Source organism: Musca autumnalis, unplaced genomic scaffold, assembly GCF_047663935.1.
Source record: "Musca autumnalis isolate F117 unplaced genomic scaffold, ASM4766393v1 scaffold_1, whole genome shotgun sequence".
Lineage (NCBI taxonomy): Eukaryota > Metazoa > Arthropoda > Insecta > Diptera > Muscidae > Musca > Musca autumnalis.
Genome location: NW_027411644.1, coordinates 328953488 through 328979493, shown reverse-complemented (window position 1 = coordinate 328979493; position 26006 = coordinate 328953488). Strand labels below are relative to the sequence as shown.

The following is a 26006-nucleotide window of genomic DNA, read 5'->3' as shown; positions in this document are numbered from 1 at the left end:
AATTAAACGATTTTTATTGGAAACGTTATTAAAATAAACAAAAAATAATAATCTTACAATTCTGAGTGAAATATTTTATTGGTGTGTTAAACTTAAATAATAAAAAATTGTGATGTTATAATTACAAATCATTCTTCAACGTTTTATAATTTTTTTAGTTTTGAAAATAAAGCAAACTTTAATATTTACATTGTTTTTCACAATTTGTTACAAATCTACAGCTAACATTCAGCCTCTCCTAAGGGTTCACTTTTAATTTCTACATTTTCCATATTAAATGTTGCGTTTTGTTCCCGATGTTGTTGATGCTGGCCTAGATCAATTCTTGATACAGCAGATCCCCCCGATCGCCCTGCATTTTGGTCATGATGTTGTTTATCTAGACCAGTTATTGATGTAGCACATTCTTCCAAGCTTTCTGTGGTATGCGGAATAGGATAAAGGTCATTTCGTGGCATAGAGTCGTGATTTGCAGGACCATGATGATGATGTTGTTGGTGATGCAAACCAACGTTTGCCATTGAGTGAACGTTGTTTGCTAGATTGGAACATGGATCGTTTCGCAGTAAGGATTCAAGTGTTGTAGGAGCGTAATTTTGTTGCTGTAACATCCCCGTTGTGCCAACTGAAGATGTTGGACAATTTGTGACACTTGAGGGCCATGTGTTGTGGTGATGGTGATCATTTCGCAGCATACTTTCAAATGAAATCGGAGCAATACCATGTTGATGTTGCTGCTGTTGTGGTCCTAAATGCATACCTGGTACATCGGGAGGTGTGTTAACATACCATGGTCGACTAGGATTGGAAAACAATGATTCCATACACGTGGAATCGGTGGCTGTTGTTGGTTCTGGCTTTTTAATAGGTTTCGGTCGTTTTGTTGTATTTAGTATGGCTTGCTTATGCCGTTTAACCCTTAAAATCTCTTCACATTCTCTTTCGTGATTATGTACCCCAATAGCCTTTTCGATTCGACCATTGGATATGATTAATGTGGCTTTACAATTGTAACGGGAGGCACGTAAACAACGCCAGTATTTGGTACGATTTCTATTGTAGAGGTAATCATTGAAAACTACCCTAGGATGACCACGTTGATTAAAGATGTATTCAACGCTGAAGTAACCTGTAATAGCAGTTGAGAACAACAATAGTACTGTTACAGAGTAGAAAAATTGTATACAGAATTTTTGGACCCTATCTTTAGTTGAATCTTAAAATTTTAGAGATTCATATATAAAACAAACACGTATATTTTTTCACATATTTATATATTTTATTTATAACAAAACAAATGTTTTTGGCTTATAAAAGTATGTATTTAAAATTGTTGCTTATAAATTTAAGTGTATAGGTTAAACATTTATTATTATTTTTTTTTAAATTATTAATTATTTCACTTTTACTACGATGTTACTATTATATTATATATTTTTTCGATCACGGAAACAGAGACAATATAAAATAATACCTATATTTTTCAAGACTTTAAATTATAAAAATTGAACATTACATGTTTAAAAACAAAAAGGGATTTAAAAAATGGCGATCGCTTCTCTGGTTTTGGTGATAACTTCGAGTGAAAAATTTAGAACCGGACAAATAACTGAGCTTATTGGAGCCTAAATAATATATGTAAACTTCAAAACTGCTGGAAAAACATGGAAGATATAATGTGTGAGGAATCTATAAGATAGACTTTTAAAAGTGTTGGTAATGGTGGCATTACAGGTACTAGCAATGCATATATAAAAGGTCCAGTCTGAGGCTCCTCGTCTATATCTTTGTCATGTGTACCGTCGATAGCCAGCCCTTGGGGCCCTGATTACAAATATACATATTTATTGTTGCTGATTCTCATACTTCCCGATGTACTGTTGAGAATTGTTTTCGCAGTAAGCGAACGAACTAAGTGAAAAATAACAAGTTGTTAAAAATGTCGGTTTTTTTCAAAATTAGTTGATGGACTTGTTTAAGACAATATTGAATGCATAAATTAAAAGTTAACACACACGTAGTTCGACAATAATAACCAAAACCAACAAGTAATGCAAGGTGTCGAACAAATGTTTTCAAAATAAAGTTCAAAAATTCTTCAGAAAGGGGGGTAGGTAAGATATTGTCATCCCCATATCTCTATGGACTTCAGCAACAAAAAATATGTATACATATATCGTGTTAATCAGGGTCCCGAGGGCTATCGACGGTAGACATCTCAAAGAGATCCGCGAGAGGACCTTAAATTGGACTTGAAACAAAATAACATACCTACATATAAAAATGGAGCAAGTTAAGCTGACGCGCTAAGCTCGGATCGTGATGAAAGTTTTTTTTACAAGTAGATCTTAACACCCCGATCACAATTACATATAACATATTGATTTTCGTGTAGCAGAGAGGAATTTCCGAGACATCATCACTGCTGCAGCCGCATATTCCTACTGGTCAAATACTTGAAATAATACCAGCAGAGGCGACGGGATTGGCAAATGAGCGTGAAGAGCTTCGCCGCACGAAGGCCAGAGATCGGACAGCGGATGACAAGTGGAAAAAATGGCTAGAGCAGCTGAAGTGCTGCAACATTGGAACCGGTTGTAGTAAATTGTAAACAATCTGGTAGGTATCATGTTTAACAGCGTGGCTATTACATATCCGAGGAGGTGCGTAGGCTATTTTTGCCGATAAATGATCGAGAACCCCGATAGCGACCGAGCGAAGAGAAGCATTTTACGTCGTTATCGATCTCTTCCAGCCCAGGATGAACCAGCACAATTTACAATGGGTGATGTTGCAGATGCTATCCAAGGTTCAAAATTACCCAATTCCATCCTGACGAAATTTCATTGGTGATGCAAAAACAGCTCGATGACCCGGGAGTCGAGTATTTCAGCAAGGTCCCCCCCCCCAACCTATCGTTCCCGAAGCCTGGAAGGTGGGCAGGCTGGTCCCGCTGCTGAAACCTGGGGAGAATGGTGAAATCATACAGGCCGACCTCACTTCTATCAGCAGTAGCAAAGATACTTGAGGCGTTACTCCTCCTCAACATCCAGTTGCTGGTCATCAACACGGGTTCCGGAAGCAGCAAAGCACCACAACAGCACTGTACGCCTTTTCCACATATATTAGGCGAGGGCTCAACCAGGACAAACCATGCCACAGAACAGTGATCTGACCAATGCTTTTGAGAATACTACGCCCTTGTCTGAAACGTTGGGTCTCCAACTATTTGTGTGGTCGCCAGTCATACGTGGAATTCAAAAACAAGTCCAAACCCTTTAGAGTGAAGCGCGGAGTTCCCTAAGGAGGGGTGATATATCCGACACTGTTTAACCTCTACCCTTCTGCAATTCCACGCCCTACCGACGGCATTGAGTTAATTACGTACGCGGATAACAGTAAGCTCATGGCGTCAGATCCCACCGTTGATGGCATTCGTGTGAGGCTAAACTCCTATCACTTTGATCTCGTTGAGTTCTTCCATGCGAGGAATATGAAAATATCCACCACTAAGTTAACAGCAGGTCGATGGTTCAACAATTCCGACCACAAACAACCCCAAAGTCCTTGGGGACACATTCGATAGCCTGTATAAGTCGTCCACGCATGCTGCAGCTATTCGCGATAAAATGAGAAACAGGAACAAGTCCCTCCCTAGCCGGCAGCATCGATCTGTGTTAAGCTATGCGGCGCCAATGTGCTTTACCAACGTAAGTGATACGCAATGGGAAAACCTGTAAATCTGCCAGAATGCAACCTGAGAATAGCAGCAGGGTGCTTCCATATGTCTTCAGTATACCATTTGCATGAAGAGTCCAAGGAGTCCAAGGTCCTGGCGTTGCGTCGAAACAACAGGGTGTTATCGATGCAATATTTGCTTGGATGTTATAGGTAAGACCATCGAAATCAGGGAATAGAAGGTTCCGGTCGCCCAGGCGAGGATATAACATTTATGGGGGAAGTTTACACATATGTTCGTTTAAAGTTCCAAAAACTCCGTTGGGTATAACTTTGTCATTTTGAACGGGTAATACGGGTATGGATCGATCGTAGATTTAAAACATTCACCTATGTACTGGTGCAAATCTCGAGTATAAGAACAAAATATATATTAAACTAGCGGACCCGGCGAACTTCGTCTCGCTATTAAAGAATAAAATTGCATACAAAAACTCAATTTTCGATTTTTCCAATTTTCCGACTTTTTCAGAGAGATTTTCCACAATTTTCTTCCGTAAAGACCTTCTCCTCGAAAATACGAATAACTGACAAAAAATTTTACAGAAATCGGCCTAGCCGTTCTCATTTTATGAATTACTATACATTTTTTACACCATTTTTATATATATAGATTATATATTTTTCTCTAGGTAGCCGGAATTTCAAAGGGATTTCGGAATTTCAGAGATCCATATTTCGGTGAGGTAGGGACTTTCCCACAAACGAGATCAGGGTGACAAATCTGCCAGTGAAAAAATGTCATAATGATCCTAGCTTAGCGGGTCAGTTCAAAATATTTGCAAGGCGAGAACTTACATGCAATGAGGTCTAATATCGGCCCGTAGACCTCTTATTTGAGAAAAGATATGTCGATCGATATGCCATACAAATTATAATCACGGAATTTTGTTGTTGATGGCTAGATGTAATTATTAGGTGTCACTTACCCCATATATACGCAGCACTAGTGGTTTCTTAAATTTCTCTAAAAACCCCATTATATTTTTATGTTTTCTACATGACAAACATTTCTATTGCATTTTTCTTTTATTTTCATTGATGTTTTAGCATCTTTGACTTTACAAACCAAATTGTAAACAATGCTCTCCGTTTTGTTATGGGTCGTTTCGGTTTGTATATTCTATTACAATTTCACCAACCTCAATGGCATTCAAGAAACACACACAATAATAAAACAATTCCACAATTAAATCTTATTTTTTTATAAAAACCATTTCATAACTTGATTATACACTAGTACTTATATTTTAATCACATATTTTCCCACGATCTTTATAAAATTTAACATAATAACAAACAATTTTACTGTATGTATGTGTGTATGTAGTACATCTCAAAACTATTTTATTATTTAAGGCAATATACTTTTCTAATCATTAATATATCCAAAACACACTTTATATGAAAGTTCTATAGTATATTTTCACTATTTTTCACAATTTTTCTACAAAATAAAGGAGACGCGGACAAAAATAATGGATTTTTCACAGAACCAAAAGAGCATAAAATTCTATGGTGAAAACAACCGAGTACCACTAAAACTACATACGACGGCTGCAAATAGGTTGGGAGCGGCGGCATGACACTTGACCACCGCTACACAGCACTGCTAAGACTAAAATCAAATTTGCAAAGTTGCTAAATTAACAGTTTTAAGCTACAATAGCCTTTAAATAAAAACAGTCATTTACTTTTTCAATAACATGTGCGCAAATGCATACGTAATTAATTAAATAAGAAATGCTTTGGCTATTAAAATATTAAAATATGCAAGTGTCACTAAAATTTGCGGCGTCAAATGAAATTATCCGACTCCTACCTTTCAAAGTACGCCATCGTATTTGTAAAAGATTCACAAGATGGCGACCAACGAAAGTTAAAATGACATTTATGACTGACTTAGTTGTCACAATCTATTACAAAACACATAAAGAAGTGAAGTGAAAAACTACAATTTAATCTTTTATTAAAAATTCCATTGATTACCCTGTTTATTTCACTTTAGCATTAAAGTAATTACAAAGTGTTAATGCTTTTACGTGAAATTACTATATATTTTAATTTTTTGTTAAATAAAATGTTGATTTTTTGTTATCACCCTCCTTTGTTGTTGTTTTATTTTAATTAGTTCTTATTCCATATATTTATTTTTCCTATCATTTATAATTTAATTTCATTTACTATTTTGTTGCAGTTATTGCAGTTAAGAATGTTGCTAAAGTCAAACCACAAAGAGGAAGACCTAGGAGGACTACGCCGGCAACCAAAACAGGTCCAGGTCCGATAATAACCAAGATAATGGAAGCGGTTAAAAATAATCCTGGTCAGCCGATTTTGTACGCTTCCACTACGAAGGGAACAATGAAACTTGAGTATGATGGTCATCATTTCCGCTACTCTTTCCGTAAAGGAAAGTACACCATATTCCAGTGCTGTTATAAAGAAAGCATGCAAGAGTGTAATGTTCGTGTTGTGACAGATCAGAAATTGGTGTATCCCCTAGATGGGGAGCATGTACATTTCATCCAGGCCACAGATAAAAGTGTGACTTCTGTGAAATTTTCGCCTGGTGTAGATACTGAAGCTGAAAACACCAATGAAGTCGAAAATGCAACAGCTGAAGAAGAACAAACTACTACTGTTGAATTGCAAGATGTTGTTTTGGAAGAGTCGACAACACCGGTCTACATTGAAAATATCGTAACTCAACCGAAAAAAATGAACGTGAAATTAGAGAAGGGTGTAAATCAAGATCAAATGGAATTCACTTCAGAAACTCCAGCTACTGCAGCAACCGAAGACCCCAATGAATTCAGGGAAAAAATTAAAAAACGTTTGCAAAAAGCATTGCTTGGCAAGAAGAAATAATTTTATATCCATTTAATCCCAATACCATATATATTTTGCTATACATGTTTTAAACACATATTATTTTAACTGAAAACTTTGGACAATAAATATGCTTTAAACTACAACACAGCTTCATCAAGTTTCCTAGTTTTTGAACAATTTTATTTCAAATAGAAATAAAATTTCTTGTTTCCATATTTTCTCTTCCATTTCTTCTCATATGTATTTGCAGTTATGCAGCACGTAAGGAATTGCGGTGAACAAATCTTCATTATATCTAGAAAAGGCGGTACACTTTTGGCCATCAATGATTTCATTTATCGGTCTAATCTCAAAAGGTTTGTGTTTTTGCCTGTGTGTTTTTCTCTATGTAATTAAATTATTTTTATAACGTTAGGTTTGGTGTGAATTCAGACAAAGTCTATTGGGAGTGTATTCACAATCGTAGCTTGAAATGTCGGAGCAGGTTGAAGACTATAGGTGATGACTTATATGTTACCAATGGTGGGTATTATATAGCATATGTATGTATATTCGGTTGTTTATGTTAAGTCGTAAAATCTCTTCATTTCAGATGTCCACAATCATGCAGGCGACCGTCAGCGCATAGAATTGGCTAATAAATCGGGTATTTTAATACGAAAAAAGTTTAGTGCAATAGGTTTACCTTCCTAATAAATAACACAACTTTAAGCCAATAAAGTGTTGGGTTTGAAACTTGTTGACATGTTATTTAGAAACCTTTTCCCATGAATTGTATTCCATAAGATATGAAGGGAAATTTGTTTTATATCAAGGATATATTCAGAGATGGGTAATGAAGATTTTCAATTGTGCATCCGCATATCTCCTGCCAACAATAACAACTGAAGCATTCGTGTATAATCATTACAAAAGCCTTGCCCACCCGTTAATTTAAGAAGACATGTCATGCATAATAGGGTGGATATTTTTGGTCAGCCCTTGTTAAAATAATGGGTTAGCAAGGGATTTTGTAATGTGTATTGGCTGGGATGGCTTAGCGTTAGGCAGTAAGTTTGCCTGACTTCAGAAATGTCATAAAACTGCGTTGTTTCAGTTATTGCTCATGCTTTGTAAAATTATTCTAAAATGCAAACAGTTACACAGTCTACCTAATGCATCAATTTTCTACCTGGTACTTATTTGTTTGTATTCTGAGTTTCAAATGCGCATAAGTGACGTTTTGGAGCGCAATACTTCGCATACATGTTAAATTATTTAAAATTCTAAAATTAACGTTCGTCTCCTCCATAATATAATCGGTTATTATGATCAAAATCAAGTTTACCTATTATATCAACTTGTATGTTTTTTTTTTAAATTAAAAGCACACTTTAATTATGAATACACGTCATAATACAGCAAACCTATAATCATGACTTGTTCCCTAAACTCGTGGAAAGCTTGAAATTTGGATGACATTTATTTAAGATAGTGGAAATATTTTAAGATTTACGACAAAACTATGTCTAAAATTTAATTAATGTGTATGGAATGGATGTGTTATTCGATATCGTATATCATTACCGATTTGTTTGGTACAGGCTCGAGCTTTGCATAAATACTTCACGTACATGGAACATCTCCAACTTGAGACATAAGCAGATTTGTTCTTCGGCTTTGTGTCACAAACAAATGTAAAATTTTCAATCATCAGTAAAGGTCGAGATTTCTTTGATAGTCCAAATTTGGCAATTTTTTGGAAATTTTCCGAAATCATTTCAGGCGAATGACAGTGAAAAGCTCTTGGTGTTGATTGTTTAACTGAAAATAGACAACAAATTATGTAAAGTAAATTTATTGTAATAAAAATGTTAATTATTCTTATAGAAAATTAATGGTTTGTTTCCCTAAGAAGATTCGAATTCAAATTCGTTCGAATTACTAATTACTACCAAATTCCTGTTGTAGGAAATTTTTGTTTGATTGAAAATAAAAACAATTCATATATGAAAAACAGAAGTTTGGTAGTAGTTCGAATGAATTTGTATTCGAATCGCCTTAGTGAAACAGGACATAAGTATTCAAATTTGACAATTTAATTATTATTTTTCATTAAAATTTATTTACAATAAAAATATTACAAATGTTTGAGAAATTACAAATGTATATGGAAAAATAATTAATACATGTTATCTCTACGTTTTAAAAGCTATTCTTATTACAAATTGAATTATTGGGACTTTTGGTTTTGAAACTCCCATTTTAATTGAGAAATGTAATCAAATAATTAGTATGGTTTCAATGGAAACCCAAATTCCCACATTCGATATCAAACTATATACGAGTATGTACCTATATTTCGGTTCCGAACCAATTCAAATAGAGTATCATAACGATGTAATTTGATTCTTAAGGGATTATCAGGAAATCTTTTTAATATTTCTAATTGAAAAATTCCTATAGCTCTTAATTTGTTAGAGTCATTAGGATTTAAATTTATTTATAACAGTTCACACTTTTACCATTCTACTTATACAACCGAACTGTAAATGTTCACTGATGGGGAATTTCTCACTTTCAGTACCTCGCGTGAAGAGGGAATGTGGTAAACTAATGTAGGATAGATTTAATTTGTAATAAAATTAAGATATGAAAAAATATGCCCATTTCTTTGTGTCATATTTCAATCAAATTCAAAATGTTCTTTACAATTCCGGCTATTTCCTGTACATTTATAATAGGGCGTCTTAGGGAATGTGAGAAATCCTCCATAAGTGAACATTTAGAATCAGGTTTATAAATATTTCTTTTTTTAACCTTGTACATTGCCTACCGAGTATTCGGAAATACATTATTGTAAATATTAATAAAAAAAGAAATCAAAAGATTATGTTAAAACTAAGATTTTAAAAAGCAGTAGATAAATAAACAATATTCACTCCTAAATAAAAGAGTAATGTGGACAATAAATGCATTTGTGTTAAACCTTTTTCCTTAAGTCTCGTGGATGTTGCTCTTCAACTGCCGGAGACTGCTAACATTATAATAAATCATTTCAATTTTTATTTTACTTTTAATAAAAGAACAAAAAAATCGACGATTATTTCTGCATTATATTATTGCAATTCAAAATATTTTGTACTAATGTTGGGTAATCATGTCACAAAATATACATATGCACAAACCTCATTAAGTTTAAACACAAAACACACAAAATTATGACAATCATCACTATTACAAATAAAGTTAGAAAGCGGCTTAATGGAAGTTATAGTTATTGGAACATTACATAGGAGAAAAATTTAGATTTTATGAAAGAAAATTTAGAACAAAATTTGTTGGAATTACTACCAAATTGCAGTTAACGTGGAGATTAGAGTCTGATTGAAATAAAAATGAAACAAATATTTTTAAAAACAACAAAAGTTTGGGTGTAATGCGAACGAAATTGGTGTCGTGTCTTCTGATAGAAACTGGAAAAACAACAAAATAAAATAAAAAACGAAATAAGGACATGTAGGAACATTTTGTAAAAATTATTACGAAATATCGGGCACGAATATACATATTACAAAAATATACTAAATTATAAGCTTTTTTGTTGTTTTAGCCTGTTCAGATTAACTTCAGGTTTGACATCGAGAGAAGCATAAGTAAGTCCTGCATTCGCCACCTGTGCAGGTTTTCAACACATTTAAAATAAGATTTAAGAAACAAAATAAACATATAGACAAAAAAGTAAAAAAAAAGTAAATCCCATAGCAGATAGATTAAAATCTAAAAAACCCAATAGGATTGACCCAAATGTATATTCAATATAATTTTTGATATAGTCTTGCAGCAAAAGGTTTTAGCAACTGTTGCTTAAAAAAATATTTGCACATAAGTAAATATGATGCAGCCCACACACAGGAAATCCATAAACTCTATAGAACAAATTATCTTAAAAATTAACACAAACATTGCATTCCAGCCATTGCCTCGAAATATTGTTGTCAAATATTTTTACATAGTCGTAGGTTCCTGTTTATAAACACTTGTTGATGAATTACTCGATGACTCTGTGGTAGATCTTCGCAAATATTGGGCATTTGTTATAACATTTGTGGTTGTTGTTACTGGTGTTGTTGCAGTAGTAATAACTCGTTTAACTTCTTTTATATTTCCCGGATAGGATAACACCAATGGTAGTGGTCCGCCTGAAGGAAAAGATACGGATGTGAATTTCAAATCTGATTGCGTGAAACCAGTTAAACTTTTGGCTGAACAATATAATTGACATGTGGGCAATATATCTTTGTGACGGCGTTTAATATGACTCAAAAAGTTTCCAGTCGATTTTGTTGTCCCAGAAATTATACCGAAACATGTTGTACACGTCGCCTGAATGCCTCCAGGCGTTTTCGGGTGTGGTTGTATGTTATTGTAGAATTTTCCATCTAAAATTTTAGGCAAGTTTTGGGGTTTGCGGAATTCTTCATTTGCACTGGGAGTGGTTGTTACTATTTTTGTGGATTCCGTTGCCGCTACAGTTGAGGGCGCATAGGTCATATTTGATTTACCTGCAAAATGAAATAGACAAACAGAAATTAGTAAAAGATCTACACTATATATTTTACACAACTTCAAACAACAATATAATATAGATAATTTTAAATTGAAATTTCCATTTAACACAATTTCATTTATTTTTACTTTGTACACTGATTTCATAGTTAGTATAACTAAACTTAAAAATTGCAAATTCTTCATAAGCTATTACTAATATATTCATTATACAAAATTTCACTTTATATCGCCCAACAGTCCAACCATTGATCTCATATAGCTCACTTTGGTATCTTCAAGAAAATCTGGTGAAATTTCCACTAAATTATCAGCTTTCATTTCGGGTTCATGAGTGTGTGGCGAACCAGCTACCCGAATGGAAACATCATCATTGACTTTTGATGTGACCACGGTAGCTCGACAACCATATTTTACATAACGCGAACAACGCCAAAATACGTTTTTGTGCGACTGACGATTTTCCACATATCTATAGCCGTTGTAGATCAACATAACCCGTCCACGTTGTGTAGTTGAATATTGAATATAAGTTGTGGCATTTTTTTCCTCGAATATGTATTTGAGTGCTGTAATGAATGGAGAAAATTACCAATATTTTAGCAAAGTCTTTTAAGAAGTGATCACTGAAAGTTATGAAAGAATTAATAAAAATTTTCTGAAAAGTTTACTAGTTTTGGTGTTTGGTAAAAGTTTATTAGGTAATAAAATAAAAATGAAAGAACAACATGCTTATATACCTAATATACACTTAAATTCAATTATGAAACAAAGTTTAACATAAAAATATATATATGAAGGAGCAATAGGTTGGATTAAGTTGTTCCGACAGCATTCGAAGTTGACATATTGGCAATTTTTTGCTGTATAAAACGTAAAACCATCGTGTCATCTAATTTTTCACCGCGCATTGAAAAAACTTGTACCACGTGAGCTGGAAAAGGGAAATAAAAAATATATATTAAAGTGATATAGGTATATACTGAATATAATATATGAAGTAAATGTTCAAAATATATACATTCATTATTTGAAAATTGTGACATTTTTGTTGGCCAAGAATTTCGCAAACAAAAAACTTTATTTACAATTAATTTCTTGTTGGAAATCGAGCTTAATGATCAATAATGCATCTGAAAGAGGAAAGCCGACGACTCGAAACCACACACCTACCACTATGTGACATGACATGAAGGCTCCTCAGACATATCGGATGTGCTATCATCTAACATTTACTCTTTCAAATGCAGTTTTCTTTTATTTTTTTCCGTGCTGATTGTATTTTTAGTCATTGTATGGCAGGCTGGGGTTTGAACCCACGTCCTTAAAAAAACACAAGGAAAAAAGTGTTGTCACGGCGTCTTAGTGTTCAGAGTCAAACTCATAATATTCAAAGACACGCTAAGCGTTTGTAATGAAAGCCATACCATGACTGGACTGGCCATACCATGGCCTCAAAATTGGCTTCAATTGCAAAGCAAATAAAATAAATAAATAAATAAATAAATAAAACATTCAGCACTGTAAAAAAACTGTATTTGAAAGAGTAAATATTAGATGATAGCGAAGCCGTCCCACATCCGATAAGTCTGAGGAGCTTTCTTTACCAAAGACGAAACATGTCATGTCACATAGTGGTGGGTGTGTGGTTTCGAGTCGTCAGCTTTTCTTTTTCAAATGCATTTTTGATCATAAAGCTCGATTTCCAACGAGAAATTAATTATAAATGAATACTAAAAATGATCTTCGCCTAAAGTGTTGGGTGCTTTATTGTCGTTTATGTACATACATCTGCTTTAGTCATTGAAGAGTGCTTATGATTCTTCGAATGTACATTAGTCATTATTCATGGCTTAGAAAATATAGGCTTATGCCTTGCTAATTAAACCTCATGGGTTTAAAAATTGTTTCCTTTTTCTTCGAGGCTAAGGCTAAGACGTATTGTCAACCATATAACAATATAATTCGTCTCATCTGTCTTATTTACTATTACGTTGAAAGTTGTATAAGCTTTCTATAAAATAGTTATTGGCGAAATTGTTTTCGTGCTCTGGTTGTTTTACTGTACTAATTCTCGAAAAATAGACCAAATGAACCTAATATTCCTTAAAAACACATAATTTAATTTTTAACACAAAGGATGGAGTTTGCTTACTATTACTTACTTATTACAGATTTCAAAAGATTATCGTCCAGCAACTTTAAACGGTCCTTTATACCAGATTTGGCAACTTTCTCCAGATTTTCCAAACCAAAGACCAAATCACTTAAACGCGATGTATATATGCAAGCATTTGGGATGTAAATCTTCATTAGGTCATTTTTGGACACATACACTCGACTACCAGCAAAAAGTGGCACTTTACCGGAATCAATGGGTTTGGATTTCTTAGGTTTACTAGTGGTCGTTGTTGTTGTGTTTGTGACTGCTGCTCCTGTGATAGTTGCCGTTTTATCAGATTTCGTCGTTGCTAAGGATGGAACACAAGATGCACGGAATTTAGTATTTTTATTATTAAAATTGGAATATTTATCATTCGGGAAAAGAAGAAAACACAAAACAAGGTTTGCTTTAATATAGCTATATTTATTAATACAATATGAATATCTATATAGAAATTTTAAATTTGAGTGACTTTTTAGTAGAATGTATCTGAATGTATCATCCATTCATTTCATTTACACACAACAATTCCTTGTAGAAGGATTGGCGGATTGGCATGAAAACATATGTTCACATTGTATGTTTTATATTTATTTTTCACAATAAGATTATTTCACATTTATTTCCTTCACTTATTCTTTAACACAATAGATTTTGTTGATTTTCTAATATATCCTAGAATTATTTGTTAGTAAATATAAATTCTGACAAAATCATTTTTGTGGGGTCAGACGCACATTGACAAATTGTTGACAGTTCTGTGTTGACATAAGCAGTGTTGTATTTTTTATGACAAATATATTTGTAAAAGAGTAGGCACATATTCCTATGGCGCTTAAATTAGTATTGGCCAAAATATAATGCAAATTATTTTTAATTAATGTAATGTTATGATTTATACATTGTAGTATTTGATTAAAAATGGTTTTTAGCTTTATTTTTAAAACTAATGCATAATTCATTAAAACTTCTTCTATCACTTTTAAAGTACAGTTTATGCTAACGACTACCAACACTTACTCACCTTGTCATTTTATGTTGATGTTTACCAACACTAGTCTGTTTTCTGACGCTTCTTGTCAATTTGTTATTTTTTGTATTTTTGTGTGTTTTTAGTTATATTTTAGATTATTTTAGTGAATATTTTATTGTTTACAAGAAAAATTGTGATATTTCGTGTACTGTGGTAAAATATTGTGAAAGATAAAGAATAACGACACGTTATTGTTATATATTATACAAAAAACAAATTCAGAAGAAATAAAGAAAAACTAATTCAGAAAGGTTCAACAAAACAGAACAAGTAAGATAGAATTAAACAAGGAATGGAATATCTCAACTCCCCAAATGTTAAAAGATACATTACTTTTAAGATATACAAGTGCAGTTTTGAACAAATATAATCAATGGAAATAAATTATTGTATGAAACTACTACTGCCTGTCGGAGTTTTATTGTAAAGTACAACTTCATATTTTCTAAAGGTATTAACAAAATATGATGTGGAATGGTCATATGTTTATTAGTTGGTGTTTGTACAAGAACTTTACGTCCCCTGCTCATTGAATTTGATCCTGTTGATTAAAATGTAGTTAATGTTTTACTGGTCTACTGAAGGTAAGAGCTAATTGAATTTCCCGCAAGCATTGGCCTATGCGATTGTTATAATTGTTTTTTAACAGAGATCTTACAGATATTTTATTTTGGAACTTTATTGCAAATATATGAACTTCATCCTATTTCCATGGTATCATATATAATAGACGTACCACTCACTAATCCCCAGTTGTATATCAATATCCAGTACACCGATTCCATAATAATATGATGTCCTGTCTTAATTTATGTCCTGCTGCGGTTACAACATGCAAATTCAGTTAAAGTGTTGTATTTTCCGCCAGCATTGGCTAATGCTTGATGATTACTATGGTTAGTTTGGAACTTTATTGCAAATAGGCGATATTCATCCGATCTACATGCTATCATATATGATAGACGTGAAAATATATAAGAGACTTACCACTAATCCCCAATTGTACCCCAAGTACACTATTTCCGGCACAAGTAATTGGAGGAGACAAAAAATAAGTTCGTTCTCGAAGAATCGGCAAATGATATTCCAAAAATATTGTGTTGATAAGCCACAACTAGTGAAGTTTCCATACCATAGAATTGATGAAAGTGTGTGATGTTTTATTGTTTATTTAGAAATAATGTATAAAGCAGCAATCGATTTTATATATACCAATTATACACGGATTTTTAAAAAAAGGTAGTTATGTATGTATGTTTGGATACCAAACTAGTGTGAATTTGGCTAACATATCCCTTCTGTATTTTTCAGAATTCTTAGGGTCACTATTTTACGTTTTCTTTTACTATTGGATGGATTTGAAATCGAAAATAAACCAATTTGGAAGCATTAAAAACATAAGTTTTTAAACCAATTTGGAGGATAAAAAACATAAGTTTGACGTTAAAATTTAATGGCAAAAAAGTCCTCCTTGGATTTGAATGATCACTTGTAATATTAAGTTATCCGAAACGCTATAACTTTGTTCGTAAAATCCAAACTTTTCGATATGATGCAATAATCTGTAGCTAGGTAGGGTAAATAAAGTAACAACATAGGTATAAATGACTAATCTCTGGTCCCTCATCAAAGAACAAATAAATATTTGTAAAATATTTTTTTTTATTAATTGAATTGATCGAGCTAACATGATCTAAGAAGTTTGTATTGAAAAAGTGAATTCTAGCCCATTCCTACACATTCAACCAATCTGCTACGGTCGTTTCACTTGTGGATAATGCAGCTCATCAGGCATATCTGATGAATGGCTAGAACACAAAGGCGGTGTTTGAAAAATTCTATTTATACAGACATTGAAGTATTTTTGAAGCCTTTTCGATCAAGTTCACCTAGAGCCTTCTCTAGAATCATTTCTCAATACATACACATGTACAATCGAAGTGGAGTTTCCATCATGATTTTAATGAGTTCCAGTTCAGAAGGTTGATAGATTGGCAGTGGCTTAGAAAGCTGAGACCTAAAATTTTCATAGCTATAACATTTTCTTTAGTCCCATTTCGATAGGACTTGCGGTTTCAAACAAAATCGTGAAAACCTATATAAAACTCAAAAATTTCAACTTAAATAAATAAAATAAATAAATAAATTTGAAATTTCAAATCGCGATTTATTTAGAAAGCGCTCCGGCGATTTTTTGTTTTTTTTTTCATCTATGAACATTGTATTTTCGGAATCCGCAAAATCTTCCCAGGTGTAAGCTCTTTCCATTTAAATTTGGTTCAAGAAAACCATGTGAAGCCTTCACGTATGCAAAGTAATACTTTTCATTGTACCTTTCGACTTCAGATTGAAAGTTATGGAACAAATATGTTTTGCTTTTCATTGCTCTGTTCCAGAACCTGCAAGAAGCTACTATTTTTTACTACGATAACATTTTTTCCTTTATGTTATCGGAAAAAATATTAGAGATTAGTAGATTCTTGCAGTTCTGGAACAAAGTACATATTTCCATATAATCCAATATCGTTTTGTTATGTATAGCTTTTTTTTTAATTTTAACTATGACATAGCTGTAAAAAGAATCTTTCCTCTTTCTTTTAGATTGTGGTATTCTGCAGGTTGTAAAATTGGAAGATGGTAAAAAGGTTAGCAACGATCAACTAAATGTAAGTTTTACACGAAGTGTTCGAGGGAATAATCTGCTAACCATCAATGGTAAAAATTACACACTCAATCGTCGAATAAAGGATGCTTGCTATTGGGAATGTGTCAAAGTCCGGTGTAAATACACAAAATGTACGGCTCGTGTTATTACAAAACAAAACAGAATTGCTTCATTGCGGGGCCATCATAATCATAACTAAAAAAATAAGAATGTATTAGAGTAAGAAGTGTCCAAATACCTAGTTAGATTATATTGAGATCCTCATGCATTTAATAATAAATTAGCCAAAACGATACTCATAGATATAGCTAAAGAAAATAATATTTATTATTATTATTTTTAAGACTTTTTAATACTTTCATTTAAAATAGTATGAAATATAAAAACGGAACTCTTAATGAAAATAAAAAGACTCCAAAAACATATTCTCTTGCATAATATAAATATGTATGTATATTGTGTAGGTATTTAGCGCAATTGTGTAGTTGCCAGTTTTCATAATGCTCCAAATTTTCAGATATCGTTTCAAGGGACGGAAGAACGCATCGATTTGGAATTTGGCTGGATGATAAGTTTACATTTGTGCGTAATCGTCGTGGGGGAGCTAATTTAATATATAATGGATTCTTATATACGGCCGAAAGAAAGTACAACCATACAATTAATTGGGTGTGCAATAAAAGTAGCAACACCTCACTCAGATGTCCGGCCCGTTGCATTACATCTGGAAAACACTCAATCAAACTTGGGCATAAAAAACATAATCATGAAGCTGTCATACAAAAATAAAGTTAATATGTAAAAGTTTATATGAAAAGGATATTGTTTATTTTATAATTTTAATATCTAATATCTGTTTTGATGTAGAAAATGTTAAATTGGGGAAATGACTTTTAATTAATTATTTTAAAATTTTCAGATTCCAAACGGCCTCGAAGAAAAAGTTATACCATTATAAATAATTATCGGTTCGTTAGGAGCTCACAATCTAGCAATACATATTACCTAAAATGTGCACATTTCCGCAGATCCTGCAAAGCTCGCGCAATTATACGCAAAGACACAATGGAAGTGAAATTGAAAGATGGCAATCACACCTGCCAGCAAAACCCACGACGTATTTATGTCAAGAGGGAAATTTAATGACAACAACAGCAAACAAGCTACAGCTCGCAGATAAATATAAGTTATATAAGTCGAAATATTTTAAAATAAAACAAACCACTGCCTATTAAAGCTGCTATTTTTAACTCAAAATTGGTTTCTATTTATTTCATAGCAATATTTTATGAGTAATATGTTTGTCTTATTTTTTTTTGCTTTATTTTGCAGGTATTACATTTCCCGCTCGTTACATAATATCACGTCGTGGTACGCAACTGGTGCTCTTCAGGCATAACACCTATACACCAAATTCAAAAATAAAACCAGAATCCCTTAAACGTGATTGGAAGTGTTCCATGTATCACAAGGCCAAATGCAAGGCACGTTTAGTAACGAAATTTACCTCAGCTGGCGATATAATACACGTAACTTGTGCTATGCACTCTCATCCAGACATGTATCCCCCCATCCAACATCCTCCAATGTTTTTTAAACCTCCAAAATAAACAAAATCAATCAAGTCAAACACCACAATCACAGTGAGTTATAAAATAATTAAAAATAGTTCTTTTCTAAAACAGATATTTCGTGTAGTATTTATTAAACATTCCTATTTGTCAGAAAATGTAATTAGAATCTTATGTTTAATGTTCGATTACACGATTTCCTCATTGTTTTCTATAAAATATTGTTAAAAATAATATAAATAAATATATGTAGATGTCGAAAACATTTTCAATTCAATTTCATTGTAAATATCTTAAAATTGAAGTATTTATTTTAAATGTAGCCCACAATACTATCAACGTTTTTCATTTCTTTCTTTTCCACTCATAGATATAAAGCCGATGAGAAGTTTTGGCAAGAAAAGCGATCTTCCTGTTGTAAATATTGAAACTAAACCATCATTGGCAGCTGCTATGCACACAAATTGCGACTTGGTCTTCATTCCCGGTCAGAGAGGCAAAAACCTTTTGCTCTATCAAAATTATACATATTCGAAAAATAATGGTTCTGGTTCTACCATCTACTGGAAATGTCGTACAGTATTTAATGGAAAACCTTGCAATGCTCGCATTACTACATTCTTGAGGCCGAATGGTTTGTACAATGTGTGTCTGACCAAACCATATCATAGCCATCCACCTTCGACCAGACTAGCTAAGAAATTTAAGGGAAAATTTTACGAATATGATACTAATTAATTTAATTGATTTTTAAGTTTTTAATAAAGTATTACAATTTTATCCACTTTATTCCGAAAGAGGTTGATGTAAACACATGCGTATGTGCGTGTTAATAAATGGTTGTTGTTTTATTTTATCTATCCAACTTGCAAATTGTAAATTGTTTCTTGTCATTGATTATTTTTTTACTAAACAATGTCTTCCCGCATTTTCTTATGTTTATTTTCAAACAAAAAATCCAGATGAAGCAACCATAGCAGTGTACTCAGCAACATCAAGAGGACGCATACAACTGATATATGGTGGCCAACCTTTCATTTTTGAGAAGAAAATTAAATTGCCCACAAATGAGGAAAAGAAATATTGGCGTTGCAATCAGTGGTGGAATCAGTAAGTTGAGAATTTCCAACTTTTTTTATATAAAACTATCATAATTTATAAAAAAGAATATTCAACGTATTTATGTTTAAATGAAAGGAATTCCTTAAGGATTGATTCAAAAAAGGGAGTCTGCATTTTGGAGTTAATCTCCAACATTTCCATCCTCATTATAAACGACTGTTCTCTAGCTTTGTTGATTCCGAAAAATACTTAGGGCCATTATTATATGTTTTCTTTACTATTGGATGGATTTGAAAACGCCAAATAACCAACCATTAACCAAAGTTAATGCTAAGAAAGCCCTCCTTGAAATTTTAATGATCAATTTTAACTTTAAGTTAGCCGTAACGCTATGTGAAGACAATGATTGGATTATTTTTTTTTATTCTTAACAATTCGAATTTACCATTTTATATTAATTTTCTCGTTTAGAGTTAAGCCACTCCTTCGGGTACCTCCAACACAAAATTTCGGAAAAGTTCAGTTTAGGGCCATCTCTCGAATCGATTTGATTTTTGTTTTAGCAACTTGTATTCACTGCCCCCCATACGACGGTACAAGTTTCATTAGCGGCAAGTCCATACTTCCTGAGAAAATAGCATCAAAGTTGCAAAAAACCCCTACGACACCGTGTGATGTGGTTGGTGCGCAAGATAACTCTAGAACGAATCTGCCGATTGGGTCCAAAATTTGGCCTTAGTAATTAATATTTTGTCCAAACAGAGTTTAAGTTGGAAGATAAACCATATCGGTCTACTCCTTCAGGAAACTCCCCCACAAAATTTCAAAAATATTCGGAAAAATTTTTCGTACCGTAACTCTTGAAGGGAGTGGCCGAATTGGTCCATACTTTACCATACTTTAATATATGTACCAGATATAGATCACTCCATCCAGTACCTCCCACACAAAATTTCGGATATGTTCACTTTAAGACCTGATACATCACTTTGATTTTTGTTGAAGCAACTTGCATTCGCTGCCTCAATTACAAGTCCAGGGCAAGTCCATACTTACATACTTCTTGAGCAAACAGCCCCAAGGGTGTAAAAATCCCCTATGGCACCATATGTAGTGGCTGGAGATTCACTCCCATAATGGCCAATGTCGATCCATTCCTTTTAGTATCATCTCCTCCGCAAAACTTTTGATCATTAATACTAATCAACATTTTTGTCGGTTCAAACGCCCAAAATTTTTAAAACCCCCTAAATACATACGTATTTTGGGAAAAAATTGTTTCAATATACACAGGCTGAGGGAATATCTCTGTCGGCAAAGCCGACTGATACTTTTTTACTTGTTAATTAATTAATTTTCAATTAAATTTTACTTCAACATAAAACAATAATCTTTGTTATTTGAAAAGCAGACTCTCTTCCACTGTTAGTCATTACATTGTAATGGGGAAATATATTTTATTGCCTTGTGTGAAAATATATTTTAACCCATTACTATGTAATGGTTAAAGTCTACTCGGTTCGAAGGAGGGTATTAAAGTTCGGCCCTGCCTAACTCAATGCTTACTTACTTCTCTTTTTGATTTATACAATTCTTTAATTTTAATTTACAGAAAATGTCGATCACGCGTTTGCACAATTAACGACGTTGTTCTTCCACTTAATCGTTATCATACACACGAAGAGATCGTACGGCGAAAGAAGCGAGTACGTAAAACTGTTCCTGGCAATACCAAAAACAACAGCAAAACAACGGGAATCGATACGAGTGCAGGCGCTTCTGTTGGCAGTACAACCATTGATCCGCTCGGCATGCATTTGAAGTATGAAGAGATTGTAGCAGATGTAACTGAAATGGTTGAACCCACGTCTATAATAATGACCAAGAAAGAGTAGGAAATTAATAATATGAAACTATTAAATATAATTAATATTCAAAATATGCTCGTAGATGACAAAAAATAAATAAAGCCTACATTAATTAAGTCTTATTATAATAATAAAAATGTTTAATGTCATGGTTTTAATTTTTATTAAATAAAAATACTTTTAAAATGTATATAGAAGAATTTACCCCTTCGTCCATGTTCATGATTTTTTTAATATTTTCTAATCAAAAAATAATTTAATTTTTGTTGTTTTTCCCTCCAACAATACATTTTTTGTTTACAGTCTACTCGTTCACCACTGGCCAGCGATCATCAATAAAATTGGTTTATAATGGCTACAACTTTGTTAAATTTATGAACAATTCCCTTGGCACAAAGTGGATATGTGCAACACGATCATCAACAAAATGTCGGGCTCGCGTTCGAACTACAGCAGACTCAAAGCTGGAAGTATTATGTGGCGAACATAACCATGGTTTGAAACAAATTAAAACGAAACATGAAGATAAGAGTAGAATTACAAAATTATTGGAACAAATTAAACAAAATATCGAATAAAACCCATTAGTTATAATATATATTTTTTGAATAAAAATAACAAAATATTAAATCTATCTATATATATATAAAATTCTCCTGTCACGGTGTTCGGCTTTGAACTCCTCCGAAACGGCTGGACCGAATTTGATGAAATTTTGTATGTGGAGTTTGTAGGTCTGAGAATAGGTTTTTAACAACCAGGGTACCTCCCCCACAAATTTTTTTAAGAAATCGTGATATCAAAGTTATTTTTGAACGTTTTGTTTAAAAAACGTTTGCAATAATATGATTTTTACTGTCTTTATCTTGAATGGTCATCTCGGAAATGGAATATCGCGGTCAACCCAATTTTTCAAAAATGTATAATTATAGATAATATCCTTAATTTTAGTAAGCGTGACTACAAAAACGCTTTTAACCCGGGCTCCAATAGATGGGAAAGCGCGATCAATCCCACATTTTAGAATAAAGTACAACACCGATAATGTGCATTGGTCACTAAAACGACGGGCCAACAATGCGGTTCGAAAATCTAGAGGGATCAATATTTAACTGATAAATTGTAAATAGATTACAAAGGCTTACACGGAAATCCAAAACTACGGGCCAGCAACGCGGAACCGGGTCAGCTAGTATATAATATAATTGTTCCACTAACATCCGAGAAGGGGACAAGGGAGACTTCTCTCATATCAATTAGTGCATACCGATCCATATTTGCTCAATGATATGGGACCGATTGTTTATCGCCGAGTCCGAGCGGCGTGTCTTAAGACATCTCTTGTAGAGAAGTTTTACATGGCTGAAATACTCAGGAAATGTGCCAACATTACTGAGGGGTATTTTGCCACCGTTGAAAGTTTTTGATGTTGATTGGCCTGGGAATCGAACCGCAGACCTTCTGAGTGCAAGGCGGGTGTGCATAGCATTGCACCACGGTGGCACCCATACAAAGTGGGGAGACAAGATAAAACACTGGATTTTATTTTAGTTTTATATATTTATTGAAAGTAATTATCGCAATCGGAACATACCATAAAAATATTCAAGTTTGTATGTATGTATATTAAATAAGTATAGCATATATCATTTCAGTTTATTCAATCCTATTCAGTGGTTTTTAGGTTACTTTAAATGAATCTCATCAAAACACGGCTCACACATCCAACAACCACCAGGACATGCGGTGCAGAATGTAGTTATCTTTATTAGATCGGCCTTATTAACACCAGGTTTTTTCAAACAGTAGACACACAAGGGGCCACCGTGGTGCAATGGTTAGCACGTCCGCCTTGCACTCAGAAGGTCTGCGGTTCGAATCCCAGGCCAAGCAACATCAAATTTTCAACGGTGGCAAAATTCCCCCTCAGTAATGCTGGCGACATTTCCTGAGTATTTAAGCCATGAAAAACTTCTCTACAAAGTGGTGTCGTAAGACACGCCGTTCGGACTCGGCAATAAAAAGTAGGTCCCATATCATTGAGCCAATATGAATCGGCGTGCACTCATTGATATGAGAGAAGTCTCCCTTGTCCCATCTGGGATGTTTGGGGAACAATTATTATTATTATTAGACACACAAGCCCAGACAACGTTTACGTATCACTACATTCAGGCTATGTCCATTAGGAGCTTTTTTAATAACCAAATTGGGATTGTTTAATTGCTTTTCCACTTCCTTTTTGTCCACCGGTTCTATTAATTGCTCATCCAATAAAGAGACGCTCTTATTAAACGATTTGGGAGGTGAATATTTCTTCAACATAGACGCTCTAGTTGCAAATTGGGCTCTTTTAACTTTTTTATTTATTATGAAAGGTTGCGATTTTGCGGCTACATACTTCTTAGTTTTTGTGACACGACCTGAAAATATAACATTAAGATTGGGTTAGGTATGTATATTTCGAAATTAATTTCAAGTAAATGTTTAAGTTTACAACACAAGCTACTTAAAATTGTATTTCTTTATTTAAAAAAATAATAAGATTTATTGATAAATTTGAGGTACAAAAGTCTTTAGCTTCGTCGCTTCATGATTATGTTCTCCTTTATGATTTAACAGGTTCTTATTTTTCGTTGCCAAGCGTGCAGGACATTTATGTTTGTGATATTGTGTACAACGCCACTGTACAATGCAACTTGTTGGTGTTCTACGGAAACAGGAGTACGCATATCCTTTGTATATCAAGTGACCTCGACAGTTGTAGCTGAAGATTGGCGATTCTAAGAGAAAATTTTGATTAATGTAGTTAGTTGTTAGTTCCTTGATGGAAAAATATATTTCTTAACGCTGAAGTAGAAATATTGAGCATTGTTTTGTTTATTCTAGGCATTTATTTTGGATTTTTACTAATTTTCTCTCTTCATAAACTTTTTTTAGTTCTCCCTTTTTACGCCTTTCCATTAGAATGTCATGATTGTGGTCTTCATCGATAATAGAAACACGATCACCAGAAGGATTAGTGCGGACACGGGCTCTACATCTGAAAAAGAAACAATATTTAACTTTGACATCTATGCCACATTTAAATAGAAATATTCAAATTACTACAAATGCAATAACACGAATTTTAGGTGAAAAGTTCGACAAATGAAAGAAATCTAGTTTATAATTTTAACTTTAAATTAAAAGCTCCAATTGCATTGAATATGTTCAATCACTTCTTTCTGCTTAGGGTTTAATAAAAACATTTTTAATTGTAGCTTGTTATTTTAGTTTCAAGTCTAATCTTAGCATATTTTGTTCTTGAACATGCTTATATAAAAAATAACTCCATTTTAAATGTGACTAGTTCAACATTTTAATTATATCTTTATGTTAAGAAGATTGTATAAGCATAAATGTGCCGAATACTTGGATACACGAATTTATGAAATACACTGCACCCCGGTTAACTACCTTTCATAAAATTCCAAAAAATTGAGGCAGTTATGCGGGAAAGGCAGTTACGAAAATCCCGCATAACTACCTAATGTGGGTACTTACAAAAATCTCATCTCAGCCTTACAAAAAATGACAACAATTAGAACATAATCGCCAAAACACAAAACGGTCTATAGTAAAAAAGTCTAAAAATATATAAGTTATATTATTTAATAAGAAATTTAGTCATCAGTGAGCATAACACCATAACATTACACTGGACATCTTCATCACAATTCACGTAGTCGTCGAAATTGATTTTCTCATAAATCACCAGTGCGGGTAATAAACCGAGAAAAACATTATTAAATGTTCTTTTTGGGAAAATATTTGACGGGCAAATATCCGAATTGGGTACTTATAGAAAAGTAGTTAAGCGGGACAGTTTGAACTCATTTATATGAAAAAACTTTGAGGATTCAGATTGTGGGGCAATTAAACAAGAAAGGCAGTTAAGCAGAGAGGTAAATAACCGGGGTGAAGTGTATTTCGAATTTTACGTGAATCTCAATTATAGCTTTCAAATCTTAGGAGAAAAGAATGAACTCACATTATATACGAAAAATAATGCATTGCATTCGCTTTACTTACTCTAAGGGTCGAAATTGAATACACCGCCAATAGATTGTATCTCCGCGTACTCTATGCCTTGTATAGGGAAATCCATCCAAAACCAGTTGATAAGTGCCTTTCAAACTTTTGCGGTATTTGACACGATTCTGTTGCTCGTCCTTGGGAATTTCGCAACCTAAAAACACATAAACGAAATGCAATTAATAAAAAAAACAAATTTCAGTGAAATGAAATCGTAAAATATTTACCAGAATGTTATTTAGCGAATGTGTTTTTTGTTTGTGATTTGTTAATTATTAAATATTAGTTTACATTTATAGATTTTATTTAGCATTCTTAACAGATACATTTGCACATGTAAAAGGTTTTCCTTTGTGGTGTACTACATACAATTTTAATAATATGTACTATAAAGAATATTAGTCATCACTGATTAACATGAGAGTTGGATGTGTTATTATGTGCT

General features: G+C 33.2%; 6 protein-coding genes and 2 long non-coding RNA genes across 35 annotated transcripts in view; 5 read left to right on the top strand and 3 right to left on the bottom strand.

Annotated features, from left to right (window-relative positions):
* The window catches only part of LOC141390421 (modifier of mdg4-like), a 93684-nt gene that overhangs the window by 38267 nt on the left and 29411 nt on the right, over window positions 1-26006 (bottom strand). The window contains exons 5-6 of one of the 25 annotated variants that reach the window (XM_073963338.1): window positions 13287-13592; window positions 8658-12055 (exon numbers count right to left, since the gene is read on the bottom strand). The exons of 20 other annotated variants lie outside the window; for them this stretch is intronic. In XM_073963338.1, coding sequence (XP_073819439.1) covers window positions 11937-12055; window positions 13287-13592 — 425 coding nt within the window. In that variant the 3' untranslated portion in view covers window positions 8658-11936. Of the gene's footprint in view, window positions 1-53; window positions 1130-7908; window positions 8377-8657; window positions 12056-13286; window positions 13593-26006 lie in introns of those variants that run through there. 4 more of the 25 variants (XM_073963332.1, XM_073963352.1, XM_073963333.1 and 1 more) reach the window with 4 other exon arrangements.
* On the top strand, window positions 5663-6716 carry pre-mod(mdg4)-T. The gene is made up of 2 exons (XM_073963361.1): window positions 5663-5753; window positions 5936-6716. The coding sequence occupies exon 2, from the start codon at window positions 6040-6042 to the stop codon at window positions 6607-6609; it is 570 nt and encodes a 189-aa protein (XP_073819462.1). The 5' UTR covers window positions 5663-5753; window positions 5936-6039; the 3' UTR covers window positions 6610-6716.
* Window positions 14353-18219, top strand: pre-mod(mdg4)-Y. 4 transcript variants are annotated; one of them, XM_073963364.1, is made up of 4 exons: window positions 14353-14902; window positions 14968-15214; window positions 16920-16984; window positions 17501-17634. In XM_073963364.1, exons 2-4 carry the CDS (start codon window positions 15130-15132, stop codon window positions 17594-17596), a joined length of 246 nt encoding a protein of 81 aa, XP_073819465.1. In that variant the 5' UTR covers window positions 14353-14902; window positions 14968-15129; the 3' UTR covers window positions 17597-17634. The 4 variants fall into 4 exon arrangements, 3 of the variants coding, with proteins under 3 accessions (XP_073819465.1, XP_073819464.1, XP_073819463.1); XR_012409344.1 differs by lacking the exons at window positions 16920-16984; window positions 17501-17634 and having other exon boundaries at window positions 14353-14588; window positions 14659-14902; window positions 14968-16892; XM_073963363.1 differs by lacking the exon at window positions 14968-15214 and having other exon boundaries at window positions 14353-14588; window positions 14770-14902; window positions 16920-18219.
* pre-mod(mdg4)-AE lies at window positions 17890-18219 on the top strand (the record flags this gene model as incomplete). The annotated part of the gene is made up of 1 exon (XM_073963367.1): window positions 17890-18219. A coding segment is annotated over one exon (237 nt), but the record flags the coding sequence as incomplete, so codon positions are not given.
* pre-mod(mdg4)-AD lies at window positions 18303-19064 on the top strand (the record flags this gene model as incomplete). The annotated part of the gene is made up of 2 exons (XM_073963366.1): window positions 18303-18626; window positions 18925-19064. A coding segment is annotated over one exon (291 nt), but the record flags the coding sequence as incomplete, so codon positions are not given.
* On the top strand, window positions 19526-21681 carry LOC141390426 (uncharacterized). Its single transcript, XR_012409345.1, has 2 exons — window positions 19526-19664; window positions 21229-21681. It is a non-coding gene; the product is annotated as an uncharacterized lncRNA (long non-coding RNA).
* Window positions 22888-25904, bottom strand: LOC141390427 (uncharacterized). The gene is made up of 3 exons (XR_012409346.1): window positions 25789-25904; window positions 25559-25715; window positions 22888-23907 (listed from the first exon to the last, which is right to left on the bottom strand). It is a non-coding gene; the product is annotated as an uncharacterized lncRNA (long non-coding RNA).
* pre-mod(mdg4)-AA lies at window positions 23994-25041 on the bottom strand. The gene is made up of 3 exons (XM_073963890.1): window positions 25031-25041; window positions 24439-24527; window positions 23994-24267 (listed from the first exon to the last, which is right to left on the bottom strand). Exons 1-3 carry the CDS (start codon window positions 25039-25041, stop codon window positions 24032-24034), a joined length of 336 nt encoding a protein of 111 aa, XP_073819991.1. The 3' UTR covers window positions 23994-24031.